At 49.4% G+C, this 19,006-nt stretch overlaps 5 protein-coding genes across 5 annotated transcripts; 3 read left to right on the forward strand and 2 right to left on the reverse strand.

The window, feature by feature from the left end:
• Positions 1–8,978: 8,978 nt before the first annotated feature.
• Positions 8,979–9,620, forward strand: N7482_007355 (uncharacterized protein; the record flags this gene model as incomplete). The annotated part of the gene is made up of 1 exon (XM_056689480.1): positions 8,979–9,620. The coding sequence occupies one exon, from the start codon at positions 8,979–8,981 to the stop codon at positions 9,618–9,620; it is 642 nt and encodes a 213-aa protein (XP_056541909.1).
• Positions 9,621–10,450: 830 nt separating this feature from the next.
• Positions 10,451–12,737, forward strand: N7482_007356 (DNA-directed DNA polymerase IV; the record flags this gene model as incomplete). Its single annotated transcript, XM_056689481.1, has 4 exons — positions 10,451–10,880; positions 10,941–11,113; positions 11,165–11,512; positions 11,568–12,737. 4 exons carry the CDS (start codon positions 10,451–10,453, stop codon positions 12,735–12,737), a joined length of 2,121 nt encoding a protein of 706 aa, XP_056541910.1.
• Positions 12,738–13,254: 517 nt separating this feature from the next.
• N7482_007357 (uncharacterized protein) lies at positions 13,255–13,446 on the reverse strand (the record flags this gene model as incomplete). The annotated part of the gene is made up of 1 exon (XM_056689482.1): positions 13,255–13,446. One exon carries the CDS (start codon positions 13,444–13,446, stop codon positions 13,255–13,257), a length of 192 nt encoding a protein of 63 aa, XP_056541911.1.
• Positions 13,447–13,599: 153 nt separating this feature from the next.
• N7482_007358 (uncharacterized protein) lies at positions 13,600–15,988 on the forward strand (the record flags this gene model as incomplete). The annotated part of the gene is made up of 5 exons (XM_056689483.1): positions 13,600–14,083; positions 14,145–14,641; positions 14,700–14,811; positions 14,863–15,620; positions 15,695–15,988. 5 exons carry the CDS (start codon positions 13,600–13,602, stop codon positions 15,986–15,988), a joined length of 2,145 nt encoding a protein of 714 aa, XP_056541912.1.
• A 1,765-nt stretch (positions 15,989–17,753) lies between these two features.
• Positions 17,754–17,963, reverse strand: N7482_007359 (uncharacterized protein; the record flags this gene model as incomplete). The annotated part of the gene is made up of 1 exon (XM_056689484.1): positions 17,754–17,963. The coding sequence occupies one exon, from the start codon at positions 17,961–17,963 to the stop codon at positions 17,754–17,756; it is 210 nt and encodes a 69-aa protein (XP_056541913.1).
• Positions 17,964–19,006: the final 1,043 nt, after the last annotated feature.

Genomic DNA, 19,006 nt, shown 5'->3' on the forward strand with positions numbered 1-19,006 from the left:
CGCCGTTGAAGGCTTCTCATACCCTCAGGGGCTAGTATGGCGTGTTACGACGCGCGTATTCTGAGCTGACCTGGTTTACCGTAGAAAAACATGGGAAGGAGTGGGTAGTCGCTGAATCGGCCTGCCTTTATTGGTAAAATACCACCTCTCGGCTTGATATTCTCTAATAAACCCGAGCGTGCAAATTCTCCACGTCTGTACACCATATCTTTGGAATGGGCCGGGAGAAGAAGCAGTGCCAAGATGTATATGCAGCATCGTCGGAGCAGCATCGCCCAATAATCGTCCGATCCGAACGTTATCTCGATCAAGTAAGCGTGTGGAGATTATGTTATTTCATGAGTGCCCCTTATCCGTTCACGATTGAGATAGCTGCCATTCCTGATTGGTCTTCGTGGACCCACCATGTTTAACAACCTAAAACGGAAATCATTGATAACCTTTTTCTAGCTGTCCTTTTGCAATTAAGATACCTCTCGGCTTGATATTCTCTAATAAACCCGAGCGTGCAAATTCTCCACGTCTGTACACCATATCTTTGGAATGGGCCGGGGTGCCAAGATGTATATACGGCATCGTCGGAGCAGCTTCGCCCAATAATCGTCCGATCCGAACGTTATCTCGATCAAGTAAGCGTGTGGAGATTATGTTATTTCATGAGTGCCCCTTATCCGTTCACGATTGAGATAGCTGCCATTCCTGATAGGTCTTCGTGGACCCACCATGTTTAACAACCTAAAACGGAAATCATTGATAACCTTATTCTAGCTGTCCTTTTGCAATTAAGATACCCTACCTGGCAAGCATTTTGCATGCCCCACCTAGTCATGTTATAGTAACTCGAAAGTACGTATAAGTATCTGGTCGCATATTATGGTACTATAAATACTTAAAGATACATGCATGGTACGGCGGTGTGACTATGTGGGGCATGCAACCTGCTTGCCAGGCAGGGTAGAGGTAAAAGATATTCGCTTTTGAATGCTAGCACGGTGTTTTGCAAGTGGCTGAGGTTGTGCTCCGTATCCGAGATAATAATGATAAGCAACTTTGAACTGAACATATAAGGCTTCAATCTTCCTAACGGCACTGAATAGCATTAGGTACATCAACAATTTAGCTACCTGGCCTCTTGCGAATTGAGCCTCATCGCACTTGAAACCATTATGACAACACAGACAGTCTTTTCAGGCTCCAGTTCTGCATCCAAAATGAGCGTTCAAGAGGCTGCCAATGAAAAAGAGCGCGTCACTGGTGCTCAATTTTCTCCATTGGACACCGAAGTGCTGCAAAGGAGCCTATTCTTGGACCCGCGGGCCTTTAAAGGACGTCCATGGGGAAACGCAGCTCCATTGTGAGGAACAAAAAAATCGCATTATCTTCTCGGCTAACCTTTTCTTAGGACTTTACTGGGTTTATGCATGAGTTTATCGTGTATCTCGCTGGATCTCTTAGGCTGGAGAGGTTCAGGTGGGGGCGGAGCGGCCACTATGCACGTACTCCCCTTCTCTTTATTATATTCCAGCATCTACTAGTAAATTTCTCGTCTTGCTAACTGATCTGGTTCTCATAGTGGTACATACTTTTTCGTCGGTGGAATTTTAATGGTAATTGCGGGTGTTCTTGAATTTTTTTCTGGAAACACATTCCCCTTTGTTGTATCTTGTGGATTTGGTAAGGCACCCTGCAAATTGCGACCGTTGGAATCGAAGGAACAATGAGTACTAACAGTCAGGGAAAAGGTGGATTTTGGTTGACCATGGGTGCGACTCTCTGTCCAAGTTTTGGATCATACGCTGCATACTCCCCAGATCCAAGTAAACCATACCTCGGTCTTAGTGACCCTGGGTTTCTGTCCAGTTTCGGTAAACTTCCCCATGATGTGTTGCTATGTAGCTGACAGGCTCTAATTCGTTACATTATAGCATGGTTCTACCTTTGCATGGCCTTGTTCTCTTTTATTAGCCTCCTCTGTTCACTGAGGTCTACTATACCTGACGTCGTTATTTTCTTTTTCCTGTTCATTCAATACAGCCTTCTCGCCGGCTCTAACTGGACTCAAGCCGAAGGCAATGACGCGATTGCGGCTCGAATTGGAGAGGTAGCTTTACATATATTCCGCAGCTCAATTATTCGTGATACATGCTAATTGATTGTTTAATTATAGGCTGCTGGGGCTGCTGGTTTCGTGGTTGTCAGTGGCGGATGGTACCTCCTTGCCGCGTTGCTGCTTAAAGCAGCTGATGCGCCCATGCGGCTTCCAGTGGGTGATCTGAGTAGATGGATAAGAGGAGCTCACCATAGTGTAGCCTAGTCGCGGGGCACACTGTGACGAATGTGAATAACCTCGGGCGTTGCCGTTCATGGGTTCTCTGTCTCAGGTGTCTGTTTGCTTGCTTTTGGAAGGTTTGTGTACTTAAAACTCTCTCTTCTGGCTTGCTTTCTTTTCCTTCTGTTTTCCCTCCTTAGTCTTGATACCTTCGTTGAATAATATAGTTTGATCTAGTATCTTTCTCTTGACCAATAACATCGAGGTCATAATGCAGTAGAGTAAACCTATGTAGGCCTTGGCAAGGACCACAAGGGACTGGACTAGACCAGGGACCAGACCACACCACTATAGTCTAGTGTAGTCTTGTGGTCCTATAGATAGAGTAAATTTCGAAAACCCTATAACATATATGATTTATATAAAATCTATTAGTATTTTTTAGTAATCGCAGAAATACGCTCAAAGCCGTCCTGTCTATTTGAATGCTACTATTCGAGACTATCCTAGCCACGCGTGATTCGTTCGTTTGCAATATTAAATGATATGTTCGACTATAGCAAGTGCGGGAAGATAGAAGGGAGTGATTTATTGCTACACTAGTGTAGGTTTTTATTACCCTTGTGGGCGCGACAGCGTATATATATATCATTTATACTCGTATATATTAGTTACCGCTTCTAGACCTTTATTATATATCAGGGGGCACTAATGTAGCGGTAGGACACTATAGGCTAGGGATAACTATATAACTACTAAGCTACTTTTAGCCTCCGAGGCCTTCTTAGCTACCCTTCTCTACTATTAATAGGTGTAAACTATAGTTATATACCTAATAGGTATTCTTATAGTATAGGATCCTCTCCTAGCTACCCTATCGTTAGCGAATCTTTTCTTAGTATCCTCTTTTTTCTACTACTCTATTTTTTTACTATCTTAATATCGATACTATACTACTTACTCTCTATTATATTTTATCCTTACCTATATAACTCCTAAGAATCGGCTACCTAAAGAACCTGTAGATCTAGCTAGCTATGTTAGAGATCGATAACTTTATAGGCGATTATAATAAGAACAATATCCTAGAGTCTGAAAGCGAGCCTTTTTAAAAGGAAGGGCTATATAATATATAATATAATAATAGATATAGATCACTTAATAAATATATAGTAGAGAGGAGTAGCTGACTAGACTAAGTAGAAGGGCCTATTTATATAGAAGCTCTCTATAAAATAGTAGACACTACCTCTATAGTTTCTTCTCTCTTTATTTTATTGTTTTGTTAAATACATTTAGTTCCTTTCTAGTTAGCTCTTTTCTGTCATTGTAACACAAATATTGTTAGGGTTGCCTATCTTGTTCGAGTCTGAACTTAGCTAGCTATTTCTCTGGTCAACACGCAATATGCTAAGTAAGGGAGTCTTCTCTAGAGTATGTACCAGGAAGACTTCAATGTTTATTCTTTTCAATTATCGCTTCTAGGATCTATGCTATCGGCTTCTGGGAGCCAAATGTCCTCTAGGAACTATACCTGTCACTCCCAGGAACGAGCTAGACTATTCCTAGCCTCTCTTACTTTGGTCGTAGAGACACATTTATCTGCTCACAGGAACCTCTACTCCTCTGGATACTATGGTAGCACTTCGCGGGGGCCACAAGAGCTGGTTATGCGAGGTGAGCGCTTGACATCCCCCATAGAAGCCTCGAGTGGTTGTTGGAGAGTAGGACTGGACCAGCGCCTGGTGGGGGGAAGGTGGCCGAAAAGCCCACTTTCTTTGTTCTCTACGGAGGCATATTGAAGCTTTGGTTCGGAAAGTACTATGACCTTGTAGGCCTGGAGGCGAAGAAGGTATGGAATAGAATGGCGTCTATAGTAATATTCGAAATCAGATTTACCTCCATTCTCTCACATTCTTTCCCAGCGCCCTATTCGGAACTCATTATTCCAAATTAGGCTATCATTTCCACCCTCTTGCCTCCAGCAACGTACCTTTCATGAGTCATGGTATAAGACGATAACTATTAACAATTTTTGACAATCTAGAATATCTTTGACTCTATAAGGGATGACAAAGACCTACGGTAACATTTTGAAATCAGATTTACCCCACAATATTGAATCAATTCCACAGCTTTGATTCGAAACACACAAAAATGAGTAATCGTAGTATTACGATACATGCGGGAATCTAGTAAATCCTTCGTACTTTCACACTTGTACCCTGTTTTTCCTTTGCTGAATTTCGTCGGCCCGTTTGATCACAATAAAAAGAACAAGTGTACAGTACTGTCCCCAACTAAGTACAAATTCGAGGGAAGGAGGGGAAGGAAGACCGTGAAGCTCCTAATCAACAATCGGGGATCACCTGAGCCCGCCCTCAAGCAATTAATCAATCGGATCTCTCGAACCCCAGCCCAGTCTAACCGGCGGCCACAGGGTTTAGTAATAGGCTACTCTTCCCAAATCCATCTGATGATTTTTGACCCCGAATATTGCGATAGTTCATGTATCTTCCAACCACACTTTTGAAGAACTCTTGCGCTGGCATTATTCTCTTCGAAAGTCACGGCTCTAATTTTGCCGATATCATCGAAGAAAGGCCCTGACATGAGTCGAGATTGTTTGTATGAGGCAATCAATTGCAACCAAGCTCTTTGAAAGCCAAAGACAGCCTCGGTTGCATACCCTTTACCCCATGCTTCTCGAGAAAACATATATCCAAAGTTTGGATAATCGGAAATTGGTAAGGAGCTCAAGGAAGTGAGGCCACACACGCCAAGAAATTGGTCATCACTCTCTTGACGAGGCATTTGTTGACGCGCTTTCGAAGCTTGAAGAGCGACTACAAAGTTGAAATTGCGTCGTGGGGTCTCATCATCCTGGTATATAAACGATTCCATCCATTCGCTAGTCTCTTTCACAGAGTCGTCGACCCGACCTTGGCTCGTACATTTCATTACCTGGGGATCTTTTCGAAGCTCGCAGAGAGCTGGTAGGTCTGTTAGTTTGAAAGGTCGGAGAACGAGCCGAGAGGTATAGATTGGCTTTGTTTGGGATGGCGGTGGAAGTAAGGCCAGGATCGAGGCTTCCATCTTTGATCATGAGGATTGTAAAAATTGAACTTTAGACCCAGAGTTCCAGAATAAAATACTAGGCGGCCTGTGTTTCAGGGTACACGTGATCGAAACTTCTAGGGGAACTCCTATCTTCCTACGCGAAGAACTTGTCATCTTATCCTCTGCCGCTATTGGCCACCTCCTATCTTCCTACGTGAAAAACTTGTTATCTTATCCTCTACCACCGTCAGCCACCTGAGACTACATGTCGGCTCAGGGAGCAGCCACAGAGCGGTAACGGTGTTGATTGGGCCGTGGTGGGCAGGATGAGATGGGTGCGACTATCAGCTGTAGGAGGCCCGCGGACTGGACGCCCATTGACTATAGGAGAAAATGGACTAGGTAAAGCCGCCATTGATTCGCCTGTTTGGATTTAAGCTAACAATTCTAGGCACTGTGCTTATTTAGGTGAAGATTCTTTTCAATTCCTTGTCGCAGCAACTAAAGGTCATGTCGGCTTTCCCGGAGTGGCTGCTGAATAACTCCAACATCAAAAAATTCAGTAGCTTACACGAGAACTGGATATTACGGTGTTAGCTCTACCGTGGAGCGGTGGGAAAGGGCCTATATGCGAAGAATTGCTCGGGTATCAATAATGTACACGATTCTCACCTGATTATCTACTGCGACTGACATTAAGGCGACAGTATATGAAAAAGTACCTCGTTCTAGGATATGGCCTAGACTTGTCGAGTGCAGAAAGGCCGAAGCCGCTGTTCGGAGTCAAGCAGCCTACTCCGGACTCCAAGCCGGAATAAAATGTGAATCTGAAGGTTTCCTCTGTGAACCGTGTCGATTGGCCAAAGTACGGTGCGACCATGCCACTCCGGTGTGCCACCGCTGCCAATCGCGAGACAATGCTAGCCAGGTACTTATGCATGACTGTTTGCCTGGATCATCGACCATTCTCAATTTTGATAATCTGACATGCATACGTTAGTGCTACTACCATCCCGCCCCTCTGATAAGAGCGCAAGGTCATGGTGTGCGCTCTCGGCCGTCCCGGAGACGAGGGGTCCCCAGGTCCGGTATTGCTTCCCCTAATGCACCCAGGACCCCACACCAGCGGAACGAAGCTCCCGTGCCATCTCCGGGTACAGCCACTGGCACCTCGGTCTCGACCTCGGACCGTTCGCAATTTCTAGGCTCCACAAGCTACCTATCTGTGTTTAGAGAGATGCCGCTGGGGGTGTGGAAAGCCTCTAATCGGTCTTTGTACGCTGAATTCGAACACTGGCGCACCAAACCTGAATATGCATCTGCACGGTTGGTCCGTCTTGTCTCGGCGAAGCCATTCTACCGGGAGCAGATATCATGGTATTATCGCAAAGGTCGGTTTACGATTATTCCCGCGCCAACAGTTCTGGATTCTCTAGCTCAAACAGTGGCGTACATGGAAAACCACCCGTGGGATGTAACGGGAAACTGGATATCTCTCTATAGCCAGCTTACCGCAGCAACGGCAAGCCCTTTGGAGATTTCTTCTAGTATATCGGCGGATGAGTTCTACTCATTGTTTACTGGGCCACGGTTACGATTGGAATTTGTAGGGTTCGTTTTTGCGTTGGCGGGACTAAGTGTGCACGGCCGATACCCTAGTCAACACTTTCTAGATTTGGGTAACGGCGAGACGCTGGATGTAGAGACTTTTACAAAGGAAATGGTGTTGGCATGTAATGATTGTATTGACAATTGCAAGCAACACGGGCATGTTAACGATTTAACAATATGGATGCGCTATATGCATGTATTCCTGGGGATAGAGGTGTTGGGAGAAACCAGTTTGCATCCCCAAACTTCGAATTGACGATTTTTGCGCCAGTTCGTGTGATTGACTAACTGACTGATCGGCAGGCGAGAGAGTTTATAGCCTCTTCGGCGACTTGGTATCAAACATCTATGCAATAGGTCTTCATCATCAGGCTTCTCGGGACGTGCCGTTTTTCCTGGCCGAAACAAGAAAGCGGATGTTGGCTGTCACCCACCGGACAGACAAAAACATATCCACCCTAATGGGCCGCCCACCGCGTTTGCCACATAAGTACTGTGACGCGGCTTTGCCGCTAGACCTTCCAGATGAGGAGCTCTTTTTGGACAATACATCTCTCGAATTCGTTCTACAAGGCTTAGACAACGATGGCTGGAACCGTGATGGCAGATTCCACCCTGCAACTGTGATGAGTATGCGTCATATCCTATCTACTCTGAGAGAACAAGTCCTTGAACTATCGCTTGGGTGTCGAACGACCCATGATTATGGTGACGGTCTCCTGTACTATCCCTTCCTCCATACTAGAAACACAATGTTTCTAACTAACCTAGGAAAACATATCAATCCTGCCAACAAATATTTGACCAAATCCCTTCCCGCTTCCGTTACTCCCCGAGCTGCTGGAAAGGGATGGATGCCATCGAATGTCTCGCCCGGATGATTGTACGCCTCCAATACCTTTTCAGCGTACTGCAGCTCCAACGGATCCGATGCCAGGAGAGCAGCGAGGCAACCAGCGACTTACTGGATACTTCCCTTCAGGTGTTATCAATTGTTATGGACCTCACAAGACAATATCAAATGCATGAGATTCAGAAGCAGTTACCTTGGAGTGTATGTATGCCCGTCTCCTTTTCCTTCGAGCAGAGTCTTTGCCAGGCATGGTATTCATGATTCATACTTGCAGTTTCTGATCTATGGCATTCCTGCCGCCTTCTACCACTGTTGATGCATGTCTAGAATTGATCAATGTAATTGGTCGACTGCTAGATGATGCGCTTGATTATCGGCCTGCATTGGGTGCTATACAGGAAAATGATGCGAGCATCAGTACCTTAGCTATAGGTCATAACGTGGAAATTCCCCCACAGGGGATTGGATTGGGCCTTCCATCGGACGCATTCGGGTTAGGAATTGCTAGCGGGGGTTCTCTCAGTTGGTTGGATGATTTAGATCTGACCGTGACCCTTCCCGAGATGATTATTTAATTGCTTTATGTTACTTACTTGTCGATAATCACCCACAATCACTCCTCAAAATCCCATTTACCAATTTCACTCCGTTGACACATGCGGCGATCAGGACTCGGTGCCTATTTAGCGTGCTATGCAAGCTTTAGGGAGCACACGTAATCGTGCAGATTTCACGCTTCTTCTCAATCGTCTGAATATTGTAAAGTTCGGGTACGTGACTTAAATCCTGGGTATTTCAGCCAGAGCTTATGCTGATCCACCTTTCCAGGTCCGACGTGGAGATGCAGATCCTGCCGCCGAAGGGACAATGAGAAAATCTATCGGAACATAGAGAAATGGATCCTACAGGGGCACCAAGGAATGAATAAAAGGTAAAAGGTCTACACTATTAGACAAAGGCCACTCGCTGACAACTTGGATAGGTGGGCTCTAGTTAACTAGTAAGGTTACGGAGTACATGACTAACCTTGGGAGGACTTCGGACTTTTCCTGTTCCACCTAGCCTACTGCATTCCGACAAGACCAATCACCTCGGGCCTCAGAAGCACGACTTTTCCCATATCTTCTCCATGAAGATTCTTGTCTTACTCCTCATCCCACACACCCTTCCTTGAATTCTCACAGTATGCCTTTTCGTCCCCCACCGGCATCCACATGGGAGCTGTATCAGAACCTGAAAGTCCATCCCACCTGGGGATATGTTATCTATCGCACCACCTACTCCCCGCCATCGGACGCTCACTTCTCTACTATCGTCAAGTATCTCGATGCCTGCCTCAAAGCCGAATTCTTTAGAGAATGTGCTAGAGAGGTCGAGTACCAGCCCTCGGTAGATCCCGCCATTTACAATGTAATTTGGTCCAAGCATAGTTCAACTATTATGGAAGACAAGGCACACTTCGATGGGGCATCCACTGATTCGATCCGCGCACATTTCGAGGCCTGGGTCGATGCACAGGGCCAGCGTGATCGCTTTAACAAATTCCGAATGTGCATCGTCATTGACGAGGAGTGTCTACAGACGCTGATAGGTACATCGGCGGAGGCCATCGAGCAGGAGACCGAGTACGAGACAGAAGAAACAGTGCGGTATGTCAAGGTCGTCGAAGCGTGGCCGATTGTGGACCAATATGACGAATTTCCGGGATGGATGAAATGTTGGTCGAGGGTGCTGTGGGACCTTTGGAAGATGATGTGCGACGGCGACGAGTTGAGGATGTCTTACGAGAAAATTGATGACTTTTGCGACGGGGTGTATTCCGGATGAGATGGCCAGTGCATGGTCTGTTTAAGACACACCACGTTTTGCTGGTCATCAATGAGTCGGCCCTCATTACTTCCGGCTGAGATCAGAAAGCTGGACGAGAGCGACACCTTTGAAACAGGAGTCCTGATACATAAAGACGATCTTTCGTTGTTTTCTTTGTGTAACGTAAAAACATATCTAGAGCTCTTGGTTATCTACGAGTCGCGTTGGCAGTGGCCTTCAGCCGCTGCTACGTGGCCCGATGAGCAGGATAGCACGGAGTTTTACGCAGGCCTTCAGTTAACAGCATTTTTTACCGGGCTGTAGGGAGTCAGCAAATCCGTGAACGATTGGACGATTACGAATGCGTCCCGGCAATTACGACCGATTTCGGTATAGCAGGAGTCATCTCTTACCTGGAAAAGCTCCTCTACAGATATAACACTTGTACGGTGTACCTCATAAGTGCATCGGGTACATTTCGTGTGGGAAAGGATAAATATGTAATAGAAAGCTAGTAGACTTCCAGCTCAGTTGAGAAAATAGTCACCTTTAGACCAGATTTACTGATTGTGTAGGCTTCGGCCACTTCCCTCTCCCTGACGAATCGGGATAAATCGACTCGCGGTCCCGTGACTTGGCGGCATTTTCGCGCAACGCCGCGTCCGCGAGAAGCTCAGTGAGTGCCTCGACGGATGCCTCAACCGTGGCTCCAGTCCGCTTGGCAATTACACGGAGCTGCCTGCGGTGGGCCGGTCATAATACCATCACTTTACCTTCCAGGCAACTGCGATGACTTGTCCGTGGCTCAGACGAACTTTTCTCTGTCGGATGCCTGATTAGCTAACTTCATGGCGGGGAAGAGAAGCAAGACAAGCTTCTTTAATAGCTTGGAGAAGCTGGATTGCTCTGATGAGGCAGAGGACGATGACACAAATTCCCTGGAGCGTCTGGTTCTTGACGCAAGACCACCAGTAACCGTCGACCTGACCACTGTCTCACCCGCCCCAGAGCGGATAGTTCTTACCCGTGCAAACACGGAGCCGGAGCCCTCGCATAAGGAGAAAGAACCTCAGGAGGCTGTAATCGCCCATGGGGTCCATCAAAGAAGGCGTGCTGAGCTCATTGAGCCGAAACTGAGGACTATCAAGCGCTCTCAGACGACAGGAACTATGCCTGGCACTAAGAGCGATGGAGGCCCTGCTCCGAAGAAACGGAGGACGAACGGTATCATCAAGTTGGTCCCCGAGACTCAGCGAATACTTAAAGAACTTGTATTCTGTGAGGACCCATGTTCTCTCTTTTATCTCAATATGGTCTTCTTCTGACGTCTTAAACTAGACTTCTTTCCGAACAATGATGCCTCCCCCTCCCGAAGGCTGCGCATCCAGCGAGCACGGGAATACGGTGCTCACTGGACGATAGACTGGACAGAGAATGTCACACATGTGATCGTGGACAAGGGGCTGCGATACCAGGATCTTATAAAGTACCTCAAGCTCGAGTCTCTTCCGGTCTGTTCGCTCCCCTGATGACGCTTCCGGCATGGACTAACAAGTCTCCAGGGAAACGTGGCTCTTGTTAACGAGTCATACCCATCAGAATGCATCAGATTCCGCTCTGTTCTGAGTCCATTCCAGGCGCGATTTCTTGTTGATGGGACACCGACAGCTTCTGGAAATGAAGAAGCTACGGCTCCGGCTCCGGCTCCGGCTCCGGCAGCCTCGATTGACATACTACCTCTGAAAGCATCAAGAAAGGAGCAGAAGCTGACTCCGGAATCATCCCAATCTGGTCTTCCTGTATTTGAACTGGTTCCCAGCAAGGCTATCCCTGAGAACAGCCCGAAAGAGTTCCGGCAGTGTGATGACCTCGATGCAATAATCGAGGCGGCGAGAGCAAGCAGACATCTGGTGTGAATTGACCCAACCTATAACGGGAACATTATTATCTGACGATATGAACTAGCCACTTGACCCGATCGATTCCTCCGACGAAGAGTCTGCTGATGAATCTGGAAGTGAGGCTCAATCACCCGAGCCTGGCCCAGCCCAAAAGGAAGAAGTAACATCAAAAGGAGAAAAGGTGGTCGAATCATGGGCGAGCAATTTTGCCTGCATGCAGAAGTTCGACCTCAATGTAAAACGCGACAAACCGAACAGCCGAACGATCGAGATATTACAACAGTTGCTGGACTACTATACCCAAACAGGAGATCAGTGGCGTACGCTGGCCTACCGCAAGGGGATCAATGCCCTGCGCCGACAGACTAAAGCGATCATGACAAGAACGGAGGCTCTGCTCATCCCCGGCATTGGAACACGGCTGGCAGACAAAATCGAGGAAATCGTTCTCACCGACCACCTTCGCCGGCTTGACCATACGAATGAGACTGAAGCCGACCGCATCATCCAGGAGTTTCTCGGTATATATGGGTGTGGCCTTTCGCAAGCGTCCAAATGGGTCGCGCAGGGATACCGGTCGCTGAGTGACCTTCGGGACAAAGCGCCTCTAACGAAAAACCAGCGCATCGGCCTGGAGCGCTACCACGACTTTGCGCAGCGAATCCCGCGCAAGGAGGTCGAGGCCCACGGGGAGATTGTGCGACGGGCGATCCAGACGGTGGACAGCGATATGCAGGTGATCATCGCTGGATCTTACCGCCGCGGGGCAGCGGATTCGGGAGACATTGATCTCCTCATCACGAAGCCGAACGCTACCTTGAGCGAGATTCGGTCGCTGGTCTTGGATACTGTGGTGCCGCAGCTGATCCACGATGGCTTCCTGCGGATCGGTCTACAGACTTCTCGACGCAACGGGAACGGCTCTAAGTGGCAGGGAGCGTCTGTTATACCGGGGAGCAAGATATGGCGACGCATCGATCTGCTCTTTGTACCCGGCGCCGAATTTGGAGCCGCGCTGGTATATTTTACGGGCAACGATATCTTTAATCGCAGCATGCGACTACTAGCTCGTAAGAAGGGGATGTGTTTGAATCAGCGAGGACTTTATACGGATGTACTGCGCACTGCACAGGGCAAGGTCAATCCCGGCCGGCTGGTCGAGGGGCGCGATGAACGTCGGATCTTTGCGGTGCTAGGAGTGCCTTGGCGGCCTCCGGAGCAGCGAATTTGCTAGGAGTCGACAGTTCATGATTTCTACAACACCAAATTGCTCTCAATGAAATGGCCAGAAAATAGATTCAAAGACTATGCAAAGCTCAAGAAACGGGGACGGGACGTTGGAGGGCCAGCCAAAGTCAAATACAAAAAGCTGCATATTTGCAGGTTGCTGGAGGGTACCGCCAGTAAGAGAATTTTCCTCAGAAGGTGACCTCACCCTGGCCAACTTCATCCTTTCCTTTTGCCATCTGCCATCTGCCACAGTCCAGCTATCCCTCCTTCATCGTTCCCTTTTTCCCTTCGCCATAATTCGTTTCTTCTCATCACCGCCTTCACCTGCTTAGCTCCCCGTTAGCTTCGCCCCCCTTCCATCACCGCCTTCGTCTTCCATCACCGCCTTTTTCCCCCCATCACCGCCTTTCGTGCGGTGAAGCCTCATCGCGTTCTTCCCCCCTACGACTTCCAGACCGCCCTCTACTGCCCCCCAGTTTTGCCGCACATCAAGACAATTGTCGTCGAGTCGTCAGCTTCTTTCAGACGACGACTTTCTGCACCTCGGTTGACTCGGGCGCTGCCTGACCCCCGACCTGGTTGCTCCCGTCGAGGTCGTCGTCGCCACGTCGCCACGTCGCCACGTCGGCTCGTCCTGTTGTTGTGCTCGGTTGGGTTTCTGCCCCTCTGATTCGGTCTGAACCGCGTGCTGCTCTGTTTGTGGCCGAGGCCATCGCGCGTGTTCCTTGATCAACCTGGAGGTCTCGGACGTGTCACTACAGCAATTGGACTCGTTGGTGGACCCCTTGGATTGACGCGTCGGCAAATTTCTTCCCTGTCCCTCCACACGCACACACGGACGCCTTGACCCCCGATCTCCGCTCAATATGGGACGCAAGCCCAATCAGCTCATCCTCGAGTTCTTTATTCGAGGGCCCAAGCTCGAGGACTCCAGCAACCGCTACCAGCACACCTGCAAGGCCTGTGGCGAGAAGTTTCCTAAGGGTCGCATCGACAGTCTCACAAACCACCTGGTCAAGAAATGCCAGGCCATCCCGCTCCGTGATCGCCAGCGCGTGCTCCTGCGCCTCCATGAACTCCCCGACCTCACCGAAGGCGACGCAAAGGATCCGAGTGCGTCCGGAGGCAAGAAGGGCGATGGCTCGTTCGGGAACCGCCCGAATTTCGATGGCTTGAATGTGCTCGCAGAGGCGTCCCGCCAAGTTGGGGCCTCGGATCAGACCAAGCGAGGTCCTGCATATACTCAGTCTGTGACAGCTGGTGGAAAAACTGTCGTGGTTGACCCGGCACTGGAGGCCGAGTTCACCGTTCAAGGGTCTCAGGATGACAAGCAAGAGGATAATGCACCGGGTACGTGGCCTCGATGGGTTACCTGTAGGGAAACAGATCATGCTAACAAATCATCCTCCAGGAACCTCTCAGCCTTCTGGAACTCCCACCATTCCTGCTCTCCCTAGCCATACATCCGACCACCATAACTCAATGTCTCCTCCACTTGGCGACCACTCTCTGACACCCGAGTCAACCTCCAATGCGCGCCAATCACAGCTGTCGATGATTGCTGCCTCGGCCAACGAGATGGTACCACAGGGTCTGACAATGGACGATGATGGCTTGAAGATGAACCAGTGGAACCAGCAGCTCACGACCCATGAGCAGCTTCTGTTCGACAGTTTGCAAGAGCATGATCCGTCTCTGACAGCAGCAACCCAGCGGGCTGCGTCTTACCCGCGACCCATAGCGATGAACCCCAACACCCAGGCCAAGGGATTTGTCAACGAATTTGGCAACTCGACCAAGCCTGCTAAGCCCAAGGTGCGCGGCCGCTTCACTGCGGAGCGACGTCGCGAGGTCCAGGAAGTGCGAAAGCGTGGAGCGTGTATCCGTTGCCGCATGTTGAAAAAGCCGGTATGGACTCACTCCTTTACCGCCTAATTACCCAAGTCTCCACTGACATTGTACATAGTGCTCCGGCGATACCCCTTGTACCACTTGCGCCAGCGTTGAGAGCGCTCGTCTTTGGAAGCATCCTTGCATTCGCACGCGTCTGTCGGAGGAGTTTGAACTCTACAATGCCAGTGAGTTCCCCCTTTTTATTGGCCCAGTGCTAGCTTGATAATTGACGGAAGAAGATCTGCATGCTACCCTTGCCTACCATGACACCAGCGCCATCAAGAATCAGATCAAGTTTGAACACTACGCTGGGCGCATTGAGGTGACCCATATCGAGGAGAGCATGGTCTATGTTACCATCAGTGGACTCCAGGGCCACCGTGCCTCTGTTTCGGCCCTCGACCCGCAGCTCCAAGGTCTGGGCGACGATCAGTTCTCCGCGCCTCCCCAGGAAATCTACCTCTTAGACAGCGATGCCGATGACATCCCAAGCAAGCTGGAGATGTACATCAAGAAGACAGCTCCCTTCTTCTTCGAGCGCGAGGAATCCAACTTCATGAAGTCCACCCTAATGCTGGCGTCTGAACTCAGCCAGACCAAGAAGGACACCCTGCTTGACCGTGCCGTGGATCTGTGGGTCGCTACTCACATCCTGGTCGACAACGAAATTTCCTGGAAGACTTTCTGCAACCCTACTCTTCCCCCTACTTCCATGCACTCCCTGTCCCAGCCCTCGGATGAAGGCCGCCTCCCGATTGAAGATGTCTCGGACCCCGAATCCTACGCCTTGCTGTGCAGTCAGCTGCGCGCCGCCATGGAAAAGCGTGCCATGCAGTTGAGCAAGTCCGTCATCAATGATCTAGAGCGCCGCCTGCTTCAGCGCCAGAAGACTGGCTGGTTCGAGACCTTCCTCGTTGCCGTCGTCCTCTTGAATTGTGTTGAGCGTACCTGCTGGCTCTTCCGCTCGTGGGATAACGAAAACTTTGCGCAGCGTGTAAGTTTGAACCCCCCCCCTTCTTCCGGCGCCTCCCCGCCTTGCGCGCAAGCTCATCTATTAACATCTTCCAGTGGCCCTTGGACAAGCGTCCTCCTTACTACTTTAACCAGTCTGAGCGCTTTGCCGACATCCTGCACATGCTCCTCCGCATGCGCAGCCTCCCACCCAAGACCACCATCCGCCCAGACAGCGGCACCCTCAAGGCCATAGAAGGTAGTGACGAGAATGCTGTGCGCTGGTTCGACATGATCCAGATTACTCCCTACTACCTTGAGGAGCGTGCCAACGCCATGTTCGATCCACAAAACTCGCGCTCTCTCGATCTTCGTCACTGTGCCGGCTTGCTCCTGCCTAGCAACGCCTAAAGCACAAACCCAACCTCTTTTGCTTGGCATCCTACCACTTCGAAAACTGAACCACAACTAGTTATAATATCGGTTATCTTGTATGAATCATGGGGGAGGGTGTATCAAGAATCTGGTATTGAGATTGGAGGACGCACAATTCTTGATGAGAAAAAGCGAACAAAAACAGGAGTTGCATACAGCCGTCCAGAGCGAGGGAGGGAAATTGGTTTTTACTGGTTCTTTTTGTGCTTTTGATATGGGGTCTTCGCTATGATCCAGAAGGTGTTGTGGGGTTCGGAGGCGAACTTGCCCGGGCTTTTACCTTAGCTTGCTTACTCAAGATTATCTGTTAGCGATGAGGTGTCTCAATACTGATCGATCCAGCTGTGCTTTTGTCGATGAGGACCTCCAGTTGTAGAAACCTGGCGCCCTATTTTGGGAGAATATGCTGAGGGTACGTCTATTTCAGATGACAGTATGTACACTTGAGAAAGCCCAGTGAAGAATGATATCCTGTTCAAACAAATATCCAGACAAAGCAGAAATAACGGAGGGAACGATTCCCAAATCATGAAGGCGACATCTCAAGAACGATGCCCAAGATCAAACCCGAAGACGTACCAACGATGGAGTCAATAATCGTCCCAGCACCCGGACTTCACAGATAAACCCAATCTTGAAAGCCAGAGGACGTTCAGAGGCACTGATTCTTCCACTCCACCGAAGCCTTCCTGAGGATCATCAGAGAAGACCATGTAAATCCTCTCCAGATCAGCCCCCCAGAACTCCCTTCCCCGAAGCCTGATTAACAGCGGGGCTTGCTCTCCAATCTTGAGAACTTGATCATCGTGCATGCCCACGAGGTATTCACCAATCCTGGCTACGAGCCGGAGAACTCGGAGCGGTGCTACGCTCAACCCAGTCGGTCCTTACCGCCATCCTGTGGCACCCAAGAGTCGCCGCTGTCGTGGCGAGAATTGCGCTGCCACTTCTGCTGTTGTTGGTTGCGTTCATCGCGATAGCAAGATTTACGGCGGTGATTGCTATTGCCCCAAGTATATCGAAGCCGTTGCTATATTACGTATCTGATGGCTTGGGGGGTGAAAAGAGGAATTGTCCCAGCCTCCCTCGTTCCTAGCCATCTTGTTGGAATCGAAATTTTGACTAAAGGCTGTAGTCAATTGCGACTGGGTTCCAATGTGTGGAAATGATCGGCCGGGCACTTGCTTGGAAGTCCTGCCATGGCTCTAGCGGGCCAATATAAGTAATGGGGTGCAGTGCGTTTAGTTGGGCCTGTTGGGGGCCAGAAGAAGGTCGGAAACGAACAGGACCGATTAAACGCACTACACCCTGTTACTTATATTGGCCCGCTAGAACCATGGGGTGGCAGGACTTCCAGGCAAGTGCCCGGCCGAGCGTTCCCACACACTGGAACCCAGTAGCAATCGACTACAGCCTTTAGTCCCGCGATATAAGACAGGAGGAGGCATGGGATGTTGCATCAGGTGGTAGTCCACAAAGGGACACCGGGGAGAGCAGTGGTCGCAAATCGGTGCGGAATGGACCAACTGTAGGAAGGATTGAACGCCGGGTTGGACTCCACGAGGAAATAGTGATGATCCATGCTATAGTCATCCCAGCTGCGAGAGAAGGCACTGGAAGGAGATTAGCCTAATGCGCCACTAGGTGTGACGAGGCTGGAAAAAGACGTACAGCTTCTCGAATGCACCTTGTTCTGCCAGCTTATCGGTCACGAATATCAGCAGCCCAGGCTGTATAGAAGTCACTCGGCTGGAGCACCTTGCAGCAAAGGCGAAGTTTCTGAGATGGGCCGACCAGGGTTGTTCTTGAAGACGAACTGGCCGCAGTCGTTGTAGTAGGTCAAGAGGAGGATGGAACCCATCTTGTTGAATGGTGGCTTGAACTGGGCTGGTATCAGCTTCGGTTCGCGGGTTTTCAGTTCAAAAGTGATGGAGGTGAGAGAAGAACACATGAATGGGAGTTGTGAGCTCGCCGTATGGTAAGTGGGTACGTACACGATGGTGCCGAGTCTCCAGTGGTGTGAGATGAGGACTGGAGAGTGGTGGGGAGGAGTGAATAGGCTAAAATACCTAGTAGGACAGTGAAGAGGAAAGTGAATCCTGAAGGCTCCGATCTGCACATGACGCTCTTGATTCTGCCTACACCTTTGGCTGCGTTTGGCCAGGGTGCCTGTTGATGCTTTGTTGATAAGCACCTTCTTGCCCATCTCCTTCCTAATGCCACAACTTGTCAGCACACCAACAACAACTGTTTCCATGTGAACAACCCTTTTCATGGCTGAGATCCCTGATACATTCAAATGGCTCCTCGTCGTGAGATCAACCATTCCGTTGATCCTAACACACTCGGCATCGGTGGCTCGCCCGGGGGGATTAGCCTGGATTCTCGCATGAAACCCCCAAGCAGAACCATCTCTGAGGTTGGGAGGAAGGGAATCTTGAAGGGGAACCGGAGGGAAGGTCCCAGTCTGCAGGAATGGAGGGAGTTGGGGAGGGAGGATGTGAGGAAGTGGTCTGGGGAAGATTCCGTTAGATGGCGTTGGCTGCTTGGGAGGTTTCTTGAAAGAGTCACGGAGCTCCGCTTGCTGCATGACAAACAAACGGAAGTAGTGTATCAAGTCATCTGCCCGCGATCTCATTGGTCAAGAAGCAGCCTGCCTGCAATTAGAAGATGTTTTGGGGGTTTTCAGGCATGATCACGGGACATCGATGCCTCCAAATGGTCGAGATAGCGGAGCAAGACCAAGACCAAAATGAGTGGTGGAACTGAATAGACTACCAGGAGGTTCTAGGAGGGGAGGTACTTAGTTCTCAAGTGTCTCAACAGTGATAAATGACATCTTAGGAGCCAATGGGGCATATGATTAACCGGAGAAGTGAGAGAGGTGAAGTGAGCAACAAAATGGTCAGCGAGAGTCCATCTCGAGAAAATACCTCCTGAATGTATCATGGCCTGAAAAAAGGGACCATTGTACAGTTCTAGTGGGAAGATTAT

This window comes from Penicillium canariense, assembly GCF_028826845.1.
Source record: "Penicillium canariense strain IBT 26290 chromosome Unknown utg000004l_segment0_segment0, whole genome shotgun sequence".
In the NCBI taxonomy this organism is placed as follows: Eukaryota; Fungi; Ascomycota; class Eurotiomycetes; order Eurotiales; family Aspergillaceae; genus Penicillium; species Penicillium canariense.